This window comes from Rhea pennata, chromosome 13 (assembly GCF_028389875.1).
Source record: "Rhea pennata isolate bPtePen1 chromosome 13, bPtePen1.pri, whole genome shotgun sequence".
Taxonomy (NCBI): domain Eukaryota; kingdom Metazoa; phylum Chordata; class Aves; order Rheiformes; family Rheidae; genus Rhea; species Rhea pennata.
The window spans coordinates 4,115,436-4,130,379 of record NC_084675.1 but is presented as its reverse complement, the minus strand read 5'-3'; the positions used below and the strand labels follow the sequence as shown (position 1 = coordinate 4,130,379).

The window sequence follows — 14,944 nt, the reverse complement described above, 5'->3', positions numbered from 1 at the left end:
TGTGTTCCTCAGTATTTCACTTAAAGAACACTACCATTCAATTCACAATACATTTGGCAAGATAACCCACCTATAAGGTGGTGATCATTCCAGAACACAATTTCAAATCATTTGACAACAGAAATCTCTACACATTTCTCTAGGGAGAGATAGAGGAAAGACTTTCTAGAAAAAAAGTCTATCAATCTAGGTATACTTTTGATTCTCAAAAATTTGGCTTACCTCCTGGATGTGTTGCTCCAAATGACTGATCAATTTGTTCTATGGTAGGAGCGATTGCCTGAGAGTTAAAATGGACACCACTGGAAAAGAAAATAAATTAGTGTGCCTTAGAGTATTGAATAGATGCTACAAGTGTTTATGAATGGCAATACTGCATTCAAATTAGAAAGTCTCCAAGTCTGAAGGGGAAGAATAAACTGACTAATAATCTAACCAAGTGCTATGTGCAAGAAAGGCATCTACTTTTTCTTTTCTTTCTTTCTTTTTTTTTTTTTTTTGGACTATTAGATTGTTTTCTTAAGAAGAACAAAAAAAATGAGTTCAGGATTAATAAAAGTCACCGTAATGAAAGAGATGTCACAGGAGGTCTTAAATCACTTACCAATATTTTAACTTCACCTTAGTCAAGTCATAAACTTCAATCACCTGAAATACAGGAAATAGAAACATCACCATACTTCAAACATTTGTGAATCATAACAACAGAGGCAAACTCCTGCGCAAAGGCAAAATTAGCCAGTACCGCTTGATCGCCTTCCCCAAAGGAACTCTGCTAGACATTAACCACATTGACAGAGTCAAAACTCTGAAAACCAACTCAGTAACTGCACATGTAAAAAAAACTGGAGAAGAACCAGGACTTCAGCACAGTACCTACGAATCTTTGCATCTGTGCACACCAGCAGCACTGATCTGCAGAAATTAATCTTTCTACTAACATGTCAGCATCTTGATTTCTGCAAGGACTACTCTAAAGCAAATACAAAGGCAAGTAATAGCAATAGTTAGCTAATTAAAGGACTCTCTAATGAAAAAAAATCAACCAGTAGTCCATTCCTTGGGTTGCTCTCTTTACACTGAAGAATACCTTTATGGGGAAGCAAGTCCTTGTGCTGACTGCATTGTGTTTACACTTGCCAACTCTTTCTAAAGGAGAAGATGAACACAGCAAAACTAAGCAGTAATATTCTACTTCAATACTAGACAAAAACAACACTTAGCCACATCTCTAAGCACATGATGATCAGAAGAGCAGTCCACAAGGATTCAGAACAAGTCACAATATCTAGTTCTAGAGTTCATTAAGTATTTTACAAATTATTGAATATTCCAAAGAGCTCCTCTCACTACATTCAGTCCTTTGTATTAGATACCCTATTGCAAACTTACATCTGAGACTGGTTTCAAGTGATTTCAATGCAACTCCACTACTGGATCCTGAGGCTAGACTGGGGAACCACCCAGACCATTCTTGGGAACTGCCACGGTCAAACACAAGACTTCATCTACCCTGCATGTGTGTTCCCATATCAGCAGGAGAAGGAAAATATGCACAAGACATCATAACTCCTGTAAAGGAAAGGTAAAGAGCTTTTTCTTATTTGGATAATCCTCCAACACATCACTGACAGATTTAAAAGGCACTCAATCTTCAACTGGAATGTAAAGTAGAATTCCCCAGGAAGCTTGCTACCAATGTGGCTTTAAAGCCTAAAAATACCACCAGCTAAAAGGGAAGGCTTATTTCTGGGACATGTCTGGTAAATAACTGTATATAAAAATACTTGCAATGCTCAAACCGCTATATAAAAAATTAACATTTAATGGTACGCTGTTGACTCAAAATGTTAGAGGAGTTTTCTGAAGCACTTCTGGTTTGCTTAGGAAAGCCCACACACTTCAAGATACAGGCAACAAATTAACAGTTTGGCAAAGCCAAAATAAAGAGGAGCAAACAAATTTCTTCTTCTTAAATATATTTTGAATCATGTTTCTTAGGAAAAAAAAAAGTTATCTAGTTTTTTAATTCATATGTAGTTTGACATGTCCAGATTTCCTTTACTGCATAGTTTGCTAAAGAAAAGGCCAAATCTATGGAAAACTAGGAATGGTTTTACTTTTTTTCCCCTTCAATTTAACACTGCATGTCCTTTCCCGACTCTCCCCCCACCGCTGATTGTGTTTCTGAAAATAGAGAAAAATCACCCCACATACAGAGCTCGCTTTGCTGCAACTATTAGAGAGTATCAGGTACTCTCCAGAATTTCTGCTGGAACACACCTGGCTAAAACACATGGCAGTGGTGGAACAGGACTGAAGAACAGTTAACTAAGAATAGTATATTGCGCAAATAAGGTCCCACATGAGAAACACACTGACAGCAGCCAACAGGCACCGATTTGCCATGAACCCTCTTCCCACAACTCAGACTGAAGATCTATTCATGTCAACGTTTCTTTTTACTAACCACAAAGGCAGAGGGGGAAAAAAGCACAATTTAGCAAAATTTAAAATAGACAAAAGGCCTCATAACAGTCACGAAAGACAAACACACTGAAGAAATACTGCAGCAGACCAGAACATTGTGATAGGATTTATTTTTTAAACTACAGAAGCTGCACTGATTTGAGTACTAGGGTGGCTCTTCCTAAGTGCACAGGAGCAAACAAGTGGGAAGGCTAAGGAACATTCAGCAATGCATCCACCACACAGCCAAAAGGCAGTTGGTTTAAATGAGTTAAAAACTGATGTTTTGCAATAATGGCCACCTCAATAATTACTGCTTAGTCCGACTCATAGAAATGTTCGCTACTGACCACCACAACACAGTGAAATCTAACTCTTTCCCCACCTGAGAGAGAATGTACGCTGAAGAGATTATTGCTAAAATCCACAGTGAAATCATGCTTTTAGAACTTGGTCCAGGATTTATACTTTCATTTTTGTTTCACAGAGTAACATCTCTTGCATTATTTTGGCTATTGAAGGTAAGTAGAGAGAGTATGCATGAGCTTCCTCCCCCTTCTGCAGAGGGGGGGTAGAACTTAAAGAAAAAAAAAATCCTGCTATGGAGTTATGCCTGTGGCAGCTTCTTTGGGTCTGTAAGGCTTTCACTTGCAGCAGCCTTTATTTCAATCTCTTTTTCACAACCAATTCCAATAGCAAGTGTTTTTTTTTAAAAAAAAAAAAAAAAAAAAAAAGGCAGGGGGAGGAAATTGACTTTTCCAGTTTTGCTGCTGCTGAGCAACACTGAAAACACAGAGTCACACCATCTTCAGAAACAGGCATTACTGCGTCTCCACCTACACCGTTCTGTAACTAGTCTTGCTGCTCACGCCTGCAGTGATCTCTCACAATTGTGTCTAGAAAGCTTTCTGAACAGTTTTGTAAGGACAGGTTGAGTTTTTGCAACACACCATGCATTTATACAGCTACAGTTTTCATAGCTGAAAACAAAAACGATCTCCCTGGATCCCTAAACTATTTTATACCAGATCAGTTGCTCTAGTCTATTATTATTTTGTTTGTTCTATGATGCACTTGAAGTGACTCAGTTTCAGGTCCAGTCTCCTTAATTTTTTTTTGTACACATACATATAAATATGTATGGATGTATAAGAAAGAATTTCTATAGTGGGTGTAACTTACAGTGATTAAGATTCATCTGACAAACAGAATTTTAAAAATATATATTTTTTAAATCCTACATTCATGTGAACAATCTGAACTACATAAATTCTAAATCTCAAGAAAAATGAGAATCCCACTGTTTCAAATATTACTTTATGAACAGAAACTTCCATAAGTCAATTACAAACTAAGATCTGGCACAAAAAATGCTTAGCTTCTCCCCATTTGAGCTCCATCTGAACTGAAAACTATTCTGCAAAATGTCTATCTTTATAGTTAACATAGAAGAAAAGAAAAATATGAATGTAACATGGTGTCATAGGTTACTACTAAAAAGAAATAAATATTTCTGATAACTATTAAATTGGGTTGCTACTTAACAATTTTATATATACACATTTAAGTATAGGAAGAGCTCAAGATTCAGCTAATAACACACTGCCACATCCTTGAAGTGATTTTTGCAATACAGTACCAAGGTAACATTTTGGAGAGTGAAGTTTTGTTGTTTTGTTGTTTTCTTTGGAGACATGACCAAGTAACACGAACAAAGCTTCATCTATTGCTCTTCCAATGGTTGAAAACATGGGTATGAATAACGTATCCCAGACTTACGTAAGGGGTAAGCAATGTGGGTTTTTTGTTTGTTTTCATTAAGCATCAAATTTAACTTCACATTTCTGCTTTCAAAAGCTAGATGTCAGATAGCACAGCCGCTAGAGCAGTGTACCGTCACACAATTTGCCCAGTCAACACCTGCTCACTAGAAATCAGACTTGGGGCACAGTGTGATGTGCGCAGTCTACATGAGAACCATACTCACAACTGCTCAACAGAGTCAGTTCTTTGTGAAAATCTGAATTTGGGACTGCCCTGAAAAACTAAGAAGTTATGTATAGATATTTTAAAGCATTTCAGTTAAGAAAGCATTTTTCAATCACGTATTGATCTGTTTACATCTCTACAGAGTCCCAGAGTAGTGCATTTTGTATGCAGAATCGTATCACTCCTGTAACAGATTTTTGGGGAACAAATGCCTTGGGAGGTTAGTGTCCAGTCTGCCCTTTATTTGACATCCTAACTACAAAAAATATCCCAGAGAGACAGCTCAGCACCCATTCATCTAAGAGGACTAAGGTGGAAATGCTGGGCTGAGGACTTCGATCGCTGGGATAAAAGCTAACCTAGAACACACCGGAGTCACTGCAGGAGATGTCGGCTCAAAACAGGCCAGGATTTGACCCCCTGGGAGAAATCAAACACTCAGTAGCAACTGAAAACTAAGAACAGGAAGAAGAAAGAAGTCTATTTCCAGAAATAAAATAGCAGCACCACTAAAAGAACCAACTTGAGGGAAAAACACCACCACCACTATCCAGTTTGCATTAACTGATGATCTGATTTCAAACGCAGAGCTTAGCTTTAGTAACAACCTTTCTCAGTGCATGCTACAATATGAGATAAGATGGGGAAGAGAGATTACACTGGACCATTATACTCCTAAGGGATTCTTACAGTCCTCAGTAGAACATTAAAGTATCTTAATCCTATAAATCTAAATTTAATCCTCAAAGATATGCAGTTCATTATCTCTAAGAGAGCACGAAATATGGTAAATTAAATGCATATAAAAAAAGACCATACAGTAATTACAATGTATTAAGTGACAACACATCCTTGTTTTGTTTGCAGGAAGGGTGTTTTACCTTAAGTCTCTGATTGAAAGCATCAAACAGCAGTTTGATTCCATCCTGAGTCAGATTAAGGATGAGGTCATGGCTAAGAGGTGACTGTAAGATAAAAAAAAACTGTTAGGCTTTTAATTTCAAGGTTTCTTTGTTAAGATAACTGTAACTGTGTAAACTGGTTATTTAGGAAAAACAAGACTGCCTCAGAAAACAATTGTTTATTCAATGAATAAGCATACTGAAAATATACTTGGTCAAAGCTCCTAACCCCATCAGTTTTCTTATGAAAAGCTCCTTTGCCCTTGTAAGACCTGCACTCTGCAAGAACTCCCCAAAAGAGTAGCTGGCCACTTCTTGAATAGGAAAGAAGAACACAGAAATTAACACTTGTTCAACATCAGACAGAGCCATCATGTAGGCAGAGTCCGGTGCATTACTGGCACACAAAAATAACAGCCCAGCTCGAAGTCTCATCAGAATCAAGCATATGCTTGACAAAAGGATGGCAGGAGGGCACTGCCTTCCAAACACCAAGGGGTGTCACGGTCCTTTTCAGGCCTGAAAAGGAAGGCTTCTGAGGTTGTGAATTTAGGTTTCCTTAGTTACTGTGAATTTTAACAACTAAAAAGCTTAATTTGCAGTCTGCTGGAGCCAGTAGGAGACATTCCCCTGGTGCCTGGATAGGCTTTATGCCAACTCAACCGTCTGCGACACTGGGGAAGCTGCAGTACAATCCACGTGTACGTAGTCAGTCGGTCCTATTTGATCAGGCACCATCTCAAGCACATCTGCTTCTAAGTTCTACCCTCCACAACTGTCTCCTCAGAGAAGAATACGGCTGGCAGGCAACAACATGCATGCCCTGAAACTGCATCCAACAGCCATCTGGCAAAAGGCGATTAGAATGGGACATCTGGGGCGCATTGAGGCTTCTAGCGTAAGCAACCACATCACACACTCCTTTTTATGAATTAAGCATAAGCTATCTTAAAACCAGCTTCTCCTTGCTTCGCTCCACTAGGAGAAGGTCTGTGTTTTGATAGTCAAAATTTTACTCTCCATCCTAAATTCACCCGCTGACAACCACACCTGTTCTCACGTCAGTGCCGCCATCTAGCCCTGCTACCCTCCGTGCCTTCTCGGGTGAGACTCCATCCCCTCCCAAACCACATATTTAAGTAATCAGATCCTGTGGCTTGTTTTGACTTAATGATCTCCTGTGCTGCAGATTTCCCACTCCCTTTAATCACTCTAGCAGCTTTTCCTGAAACTGGTTCTCTCTGAACTCATCATCCTTGAACATCAGTGATCAGACTTGTGGGAACTATTCTAAATGAAATCTTGACACCACCTTGCACAGTGGCATCAATACTTTGCTTTTGCCTTTAAAAAAAAAAACAGAAAAAAACCAAAAAACAATACCATCTAGAATAGAAGCAGGACTGTGCTGAAACCATGAGCCTGAGGAAACCCTGATGTCAACTCAGGGTCTGTGTTTGAATCCTTTACAAACTAATGTAGAAAGGCTAGAGCCATAGCAAAGCACATGCATCATGTTACATTAAAAATATACACCAAAAGAACTTTTCTGATATGGGATATGCTCTACCACTCATTGGTTTCTAAGCAGGGTTTTAATAAAGTTATTCCAAAACTAATGAGAACAAGCACCTCTGATTGCTGGAAAAGAGAGAAAAAAAAAAACACTCAAGGAAAAGCTTGACAGCCAAGAGCTTCTACTCTATGCTGGCAGAATTTATAACTGAAGAGTTTCAAGGGCACACATGAAGCTCATGTGACTATTAACGTACAAAAATATAACCTCAAGGGTGAGAGGAAGACATCAGAAAGTATTGGGAGAGTCATTCCCAAGGGAAGAAATTCAAATGTGCAGTTACAATGCTGCTCTGCATAAAGCTGCAGGAAAAAAAACCTTCTCACTGTCATAATCCCCTTGATACAATTCCAGAGGAATACATTTACGAAAGAAATAAATGCCAATTAAGTACCTCATTTAAATTGACCAAAAATAGGAGTTAAAACACTTGTCACATAAATTGGTTCATTAAGGGGTTTTTGGCACAGTTTAGGCATCCCATTTATGGCAAGTGAAAAGAGAGTTGTGGGCAGATCTAATTGCACTTAACTGTCATGTATACATGTTTCAAAGGAAATACTTGCTGGAGTTCCAGGATCAGAGATTCAGTACTTTAAATGCTACAGCTTTAAATGACATTTGATCACTATGCTTAAACACATCCTTTTAGAAACCAAAGAGGAAAGATATGAATGGCTGTTCAAGTATATACAAGTTGTGCTAGACAAAGCTTAAAAGTTTGAATCTTCTAAGCACTGCACCAAGAACTCTTTGGGCCCAGCTGCTAATGAACTACGTGATGTTCTGCACCAGGCAATCAACTGCAGGCCCTGCGTGCCACGCGGAAATAATGGCTCTGGTATCAGGCACGATAGATGGGAAAAACACCATCAACACATCTATTCCAAAACTGAGACCTTCTATTTTGTTGGATTGCATAGAAGCTAAAAACATGTTTGTATTTATTATAGCATGAGGCAAAAAGGCTAAAAAAAACCCTGTAGATACAATAAAAACAAATTCCTTTGTTCTTAAGTGTACGAAGTCAAGCAAAATGTACCTTTTACAGAGGCCTAAAGAGCCCAGCAGTGATGTACCATGCTTTCTAGCACTGCACCATTAATCCTTCTGTCATTCTACAACACTGAGAGGAAGGGGAATCTCATTATTTATCTAAACAAACCCAGAAGTTATTCTGGAATATATTTTCATCAGAAAAGCTGGAGGAAAAAATAGTAGTAGAACAAATAAGGAATGCATTCACTGCTGAACGGATGGCTCTACTAACTAAAATCAAGAAGCTACATTTTCAATCTGCAAAGCAAATATTCAGCCATCATGAAAGTCATAAATCTACATAATTTAAAAATATATAACATTTAATTAGATGAAATATTTATCCGGCAGCAAACCCTAGAGTTGAGCTTGGTCCTTAGTCATTTGCTACTCTCTGCAAATGGATAAGACCTCTATCAGATACAGATATTTTGATAGGGAATTAAATTCTGCCAGACTTTGCCTATTCCCTGATGCGAAGATCTCTCGTCTGCAATACACAAAAACCATCTTCCAATTAACATGCATTCCACATAATTCACACTTGGAGAGCCATAGATCTGCTTTGCCCCATTCTCCTCTTCCTTTCTACTTCCTTCACAAGAAAGGTACATATCTAACACATTTTGTTTGACCTAGCAAAAAGGTTTCACTTCTAGTTCTGTTTTTGATGGAACTCAAAAGTATTAGCGCTAACATAACAGTGTTGTTTTAATCATGAAGGATGATTAAAACATCTAGCTGATTTAAATTACTGCATCTGCTTTTGCAGACAGAATTGAAGACCCAGAGAGGAAGTATGGAAGCATTTTCAGTGGGCTCATCACCACTGAATCAAACATGAAAGCAGAAAGTAACGAGTGATTCAGTACCTCAAAAATAGTGCAACACCTGACAAAGATAATGTAAAGAGATTAGAATTAAATCACCCAGCTAAATGCAGAACATTTCTTAAAGAACAGTACTACCACAGCACCACACATACAAAACTGACACCTGTTAAATCACTGCACTCTGTTGAGGATTATTATTTGTGATGTTTAAGAGCTATAAAAGCCACATCTCTCACGGGGTGGCAATTTTTTGGTGTCATTCAACCTCAAGTAGCTCCGCAGTTTGTACAATACGTCAGAGTGACACAGTATCAGTATACCCCGTTATACCTAATACTTGGACACGATAGCTGAATGACTTGACCAGACCATTTGCTACTCACCTGCTCACTGTACAGAACCTGGACGTTTTTGATAATGCGACAGTGTTTCTGAAGAATTGCTACAGCCTGAGCCAACGGCATTCCTGTAAATAAAAACAGTTGCATTGCTCCAATTCAGAGACGTAGCTAACAGTATTTTTTGACAGAAAGGTAACAGATGTGGTAATAGAGTCCTCATCAGCAAACATGAATAACAACACAAAGGTGTGCAATCAACAAAAACCTCTCTGACTCATACTAGCAGCACAAACCTGTTTTCTGGAGAAAAAAAAATGTTTACCCACCAGCTTGTTAGGCACATATATGAAAGAAAATAATCTTTAGCAACAACATAAAACAACAAGGTTTAGGAAGGAAAAGCTCAGATTTTTCTGCAATCCACATGCAGAATTTTCCGCTTTTAGGGGGAAGGTAAAAAATCCAATAATTTATAAAACAGCCTGTAGTAAAAGCCACTCAAGTTGATGAGCATTCTTATCCACATTCAGTAGGCACCTGGGTCACACTTTATAGCATATGCTTTGGTCAAGATTATTAATCTACTGAGTTGTTGAACACAGTTATATATGTCCATATATATATATATATATATATACACACACACATATACATATGGAGTAATGATTCTGCTTAGACTTAATTGGCCAAATTAGTTGGTGATGTAACTACAGCTGTATCAAGGAAGGGTGAATTTTATATTCTCAGTCTATACTGCTTCTTTAACATGTATTCTCACGTTTCCTAAGGGCAACTGAACAGCAGCTTTGACAAAGAAGAACAAGTTAAGATATCCGTATTATACAATGGGGTTTAAATGAAACAACACATTACCACCATGTATCTTCTAACATAACTTTAGAGGATATTCTTTATAGTCTATGTTATCTTTACATCTGTACAATTTTAGGGATGGTGTAAATCAGCTGATTCTGTAGAAAGAACAGCACCACGTCATGTCATCCTTTTTCACATCGTTGAAACCTCTGTTGCCTTTCCAAATGAAATGTGATCGTGTTCCTGGCTTCAAATATGGCATTTATAAAGAGAGATCATGAGCTCATAATTTTGAAGTTTTGTTTCCATATTAATTTCTACACATCAATTTAGATTTAGCTATCTAACATTTTATTTACATTCCCTGCCCTTTTCTTCTCTATTTCTAGTTTTTAATCATTAAGCAAATCACCCCTGCTAGGAAAATGTACCATGGAACCTACATTTTTATTTCATGATTGTTGAGGTATTCAAATTTTTAGTTACTAGCTACATGTCTCTTAAACACAAACTATGCATCATGTCCCATATGTGTGTGTGTGTGTGTGTCCGTCTGTCTCCGTATACATATATACATATACACGTACACACATATATCATTTTGAGGCTCTAACATGAAAAACAATTTTGTGAATAGAAATTACCAACCATAAGATGATAAAGTAAGTATTCTTTCCGAATCTGTAATAACACTAATACAATTAAAATGCACAGAGCCACACAATTAAGGCAGCACTGTTTCCTATTATCTAGGAAATAGCCATTGCCTTACGGTCTAAGCAGCTGAGTTTCTGAGCATGTTTTGAATAGACAGTTATTATGTATTAAATGATATTTTCAAAGTGGAACAAAAACATACATAACTGTGAAGTTAAGATCAAAGATGCTCCTGTGAAATATACATATCTCATAACCTAATAAAAACTATGATCAGGAAAAAAGCAAGAGTTATTTAAAGCATTAAATTCAGAATACTTATTAATAGTTATGTGCTCAAAATACATTCTCAAAGCCAGCTGGAGACCTGAAAAGGTAAGAACATTAACTGCTCTAAAAAGTAAGTAGCACAGACTTGAGCGAACCAAGCGAAAAACCTTACAGAACCCACAGTAATTGCCACAGTAGGCAATGTTTTGCTAAAAACACATATGGTTAAGGAAGCACACACAGACACGAAGTCCAGTTTGTAGTGTGATGTAACCTCGTGCAATCTTGGGTTCCTAAGTGTGCAAACAGATAGCTCATGTGACTCTCTCACTCAGAGCTTTCTCAAGCAGTGAGCAAACGGACACGGACTGATTTTATTCAGCTTTCCCTGAATGAGAATCAAGCAGATTTTACTACGCGGCTGCTTACACTGCTATTCATAGCTTTGAGAACTTCTCCAAAAATAGCTCAAAGAACCTAAAACATAGGTGGAAGAGCCAATATCCTCCCTTTGCCTCCATTAGTAAACAGCCAAAGAAAGCACAAAGAAGCTAGGTTATTTTTCTCCACCCTTCTCAGGCACACATGTGCAAACACCACCTTTTCCTCAACAGTTGGCAGCCTCTGCAGTCGAAGACGACAAAGAATTCGTTTTCTCCCTTACCAGTTAGGGGAGACTAGGAAGCAAACACAGTTTCCAGCATATCAGACAGTCGGTCAAACCGACCCGCTGCAAACAAAGCCTACAAAGTTCAGTTCTAGTACTCTGCTACCCTTCTCTGAAGGTTGAAGTGATACAAGATACTCCTCCAACATACACTGGTTGCAAACAACACGTCTTGAGGTTTTAGCTCTTTGACTATGTGTCTTGAAGCAGACAAATAAAGAATAATAATAAAAGAATACAAAGCAACAATGTGAGAGATCTCATACTGCCTTAAATAAAGAAAAAGCAGTGAAACTTAATAGGAAAGTATTAAAAAAAAAAACACACAAGAGAAATGTAAATGTCTCTTAGAAACTCTAAGCGCACCTACTGCTAATAACACAGCTACAGATGGTACAAAATAGGTATTTAATTGTTCTCCCTCTTTAAAACTGCAGGAACATAGCCTCATAGGCGGCAGTGACACAGGTATCTAGCTGAACACAAACCTCAGTCTTGGTTAAATTTTTTTATGCTCTGGTCACATTGTGAGTCAATACTAGAGCCAGAAACAGAATTCAAGAACTCATGTAAAAAATCTTCCTGGCATTTCCCCTCAGTCATCTCCATTGTGGGTACACGACTGGAAGCCAGTGTCAGCAGCAGCTCAAGAACACGGCCATTCAGCAGAGCTAAACAAATGACGAGCAGTACGTCCCCGGCAGCCAGAACCCCATCTATACTAAGGCTTCCAACCCTGTTACCACCAGCATGGCTGAACCAGCTTTATCAGCAGAGAGAAGGTGCACACAGTACTGCTAGCACAGGACAAAGTATCCTAACACCTAGTCAGTCCCTTGCTCTATACAAGCAGGTCAGGCTAATTATATATTAGAGGTGTCACGTGGTAGCTATGTTTACTCCAAGAATTGAGCTTCCTCTCTCTCATCTATGCGCACGTGTGCATACACATATACATAGACACAGTGTATAATTTTAATCATAAGATTGCATTAGCAAGGCTCTTGAGAAAAAGAAAAATGTTTTTTTTTCCTTTTATAAGGAGAATTAGTGGGTAGGGAGTGAGGGCCACTGCTACGTACTTACAACCATGGCTAGGGCATAGAATTCGGATTTATTTTCGAGTGATAGAGGTAATAAAGGATCACAGAAGGTCATGCAGAGTTGAGGGAGCACAGTAACACGTTAGCGGCATAAGGAGATCACCGGGATTTCAGAGGGTGGGACCTGAGGTACTATAATTAGCCTCCAAAAGCCTTTCTAACACTCCTATTAACAATCCAGTTTGACTTGATTCTGAGTTCACAGAAGTGTAAACAGCCATTTGCGTTTGACGGGTTTCATAAGAACAACTCTGTAACCGCTCCCCTGGTGCGAGCAGAGTCCAGGGAGTCCGGTCACAGAGCTTGTTTTCTATCCAGGCGCCCGTCCCGCTGCTATCAGGGGCGACGGCAGCAGCGGCGTAACTCGAGGTCTGGCAGCCACAGACGGCCGCCACGCAGAGCCCCGCTTGCGCTGGCCATCTTACCGTTACCTGGGCTTTAGACAGAGCAACGGCAGGGGCGAAAAACGGCGACAAGAAGGAGCCAAACGCTGAAATCCAAAACAGTCACGTGAAAATTAGGAGAGCTACAGTAACTCCCGAAGATCCGGAGCACCGGCGGGGCGGGCTCGAAAACCGAGCCAGGCGAGGCACCTACGCCAGCCGAGCGCCAGCTCTGCGCCCGAGGGCTCCGCGCCGCGCCGGGCCGGGCCGGGCCGGGCCAGAGGCGCCTCTCCCGGGAGAAGCCCCCCCTTGCCGCCGGCTCGCAGCACGGGGGCGGCAGGCAGCGACGCTGCGCTCGGGGAGGCGCCGCCGCCCCCGCGGGGGCTGTTCGGCGAACACGGGCCTCGGGAAGGGGGCGGCCGGGGCGCGGCGGCACTCACCCAGCGTGAACTCCCATTGCTCGTGCCCCAGAGACCGCTCGGGCACCACCTCCAGGTCGAGCATTGGCTCAGCTCGCGTCGAGGCCCAGGGCTCGCACAGCCGGTCACCGAGGCGCTGCGCCGGGGCCCTGCGAGGGGAGCGCGGCGGCAGGTCACGGCCCGCCGCCCGCCGCCCGCGCCCGCCGCCCGCCGGCCCCATGCGCCGCCCGCCCCGGCGCCGGACAAAGCGCGGCCCCCGCCCGCCCGCGGCCCCGGCGGGCCCCGCGCTGAGTCACAGCGGCGCCGCGGGGCCCCCCCGCCGCCGCCGCCGCCGCCCGCGGGCAGGGGCGGCCCCCGCCGCCGTCTCCATAGCAACCGCCCCCCCCCCCCGCCGCCGCCCCGCGCGTGCCCGCCTTCTGTCCCCTCCCGACCACCGTCCCGTTCCCTCGCCTCCCTTCCCTTCCCTTGCCGCCAGCCTCGCCTCCCTTCCGGCCCGCCGCCGCCGCCGCCAAGCGCGGCCCCCGCGCCGCCGCCGCCCGGCCCGCGCGCACCGGCGGCCCCTTCCCGCCGAGCGGGGGCTAGCTCCCCCTCCCCCCGCCGAGCGGGGCCGCGACTCACCTCACTTGCGGCTGCTGAAAAACTGCTTTGCAGCTGTCGTCAGGCGAGCCCGCGCGGGGGGCGGGGCGGGGCGAGGGGCCGGGGGCGGGGCGAGGGGCCGGGGGCGGGGCGAGGGGCCGGGGGCGGGGCGAGGGGCGGAGCAGCCGCCGTGGGGGACGGCGCAGAGCGTCAGCCTGGCACGCGGCGGGCCGCGGGTTCGAGCCTTGCCTCGGCCGGCCCGGCACTCCTCCCCACCGCCGCCCCGTGGTGGGGGACCCTCAGCGCCCCGGCCCGGCAGGCACCCGCCGTGCGGAAAAAAACACCCCCGAAGCGGCACCACACGACGCTGAGGAGGCGGGAAAAACCTGGCGCTCGTTCCTTTTGCAGCCCGTTTTCAGCAGGGCTTTTCAAGACGGATTCAACCGGAGCGGCTCGCTTTGGCCAAAAAGACTGTTTTTTTCCATTGCAAACGTGCTCACATAAATAAACTGGAGTGTGTTGGTCCACACAAGGATGAGAATTTATTGAAATGCTTGTTTTAATCTAGCCGAAAAATTACTGTTTCTCACGTAGCGTAAGCCCGCGCGTACTTTGCAGCGCCCCACGTCATCGGCGCGATAGCATCCCAGTGAAGTACGTTGGAAACTTCGACTCTCAAAAAATGCTGCCCCCAGCACTGCCAGGTGGAGCGCGTCACCCCCGCGATGTGGCTCTGGGCACATACTGTGAGGCAGGTGTCGCACGTAAAATTTAAAGCCCTAATTAAAGTGCCAGAAACCAGGAGCGTCAGCTGAGGGGGGAAGAAAACCCACCCAGCTGCATCTGGGTTTTCCAGTTGTAACACGAGGGTGTGGGACAAGGGCTTGCAGGAAGGAATTAAGTGG

General features: G+C 42.7%; 1 protein-coding gene across 3 annotated transcripts in view; it reads right to left on the bottom strand.

Moving 5' to 3' along the window:
* Positions 1–14,113, bottom strand: part of PHAF1 (phagosome assembly factor 1) — a 35,855-nt gene extending 21,742 nt beyond the window's left edge. Inside the window, exons 1-6 of one of the 3 annotated variants that reach the window (XM_062586359.1) lie at positions 14,082–14,113; positions 13,485–13,612; positions 9,191–9,273; positions 5,340–5,423; positions 605–648; positions 223–302 (exon numbers count right to left, since the gene is read on the bottom strand). In XM_062586359.1, coding sequence (XP_062442343.1) covers positions 223–302; positions 605–648; positions 5,340–5,423; positions 9,191–9,273; positions 13,485–13,548 — 355 coding nt within the window. In that variant the 5' untranslated portion in view covers positions 13,549–13,612; positions 14,082–14,113. Of the gene's footprint in view, positions 1–222; positions 303–604; positions 649–5,339; positions 5,424–9,190; positions 9,274–13,086; positions 13,152–13,484; positions 13,613–14,014; positions 14,057–14,081 lie in introns of those variants that run through there. The other 2 variants (XM_062586360.1, XM_062586361.1) reach the window with 2 other exon arrangements.
* Between the last annotated feature and the right edge of the window lie 831 nt (positions 14,114–14,944).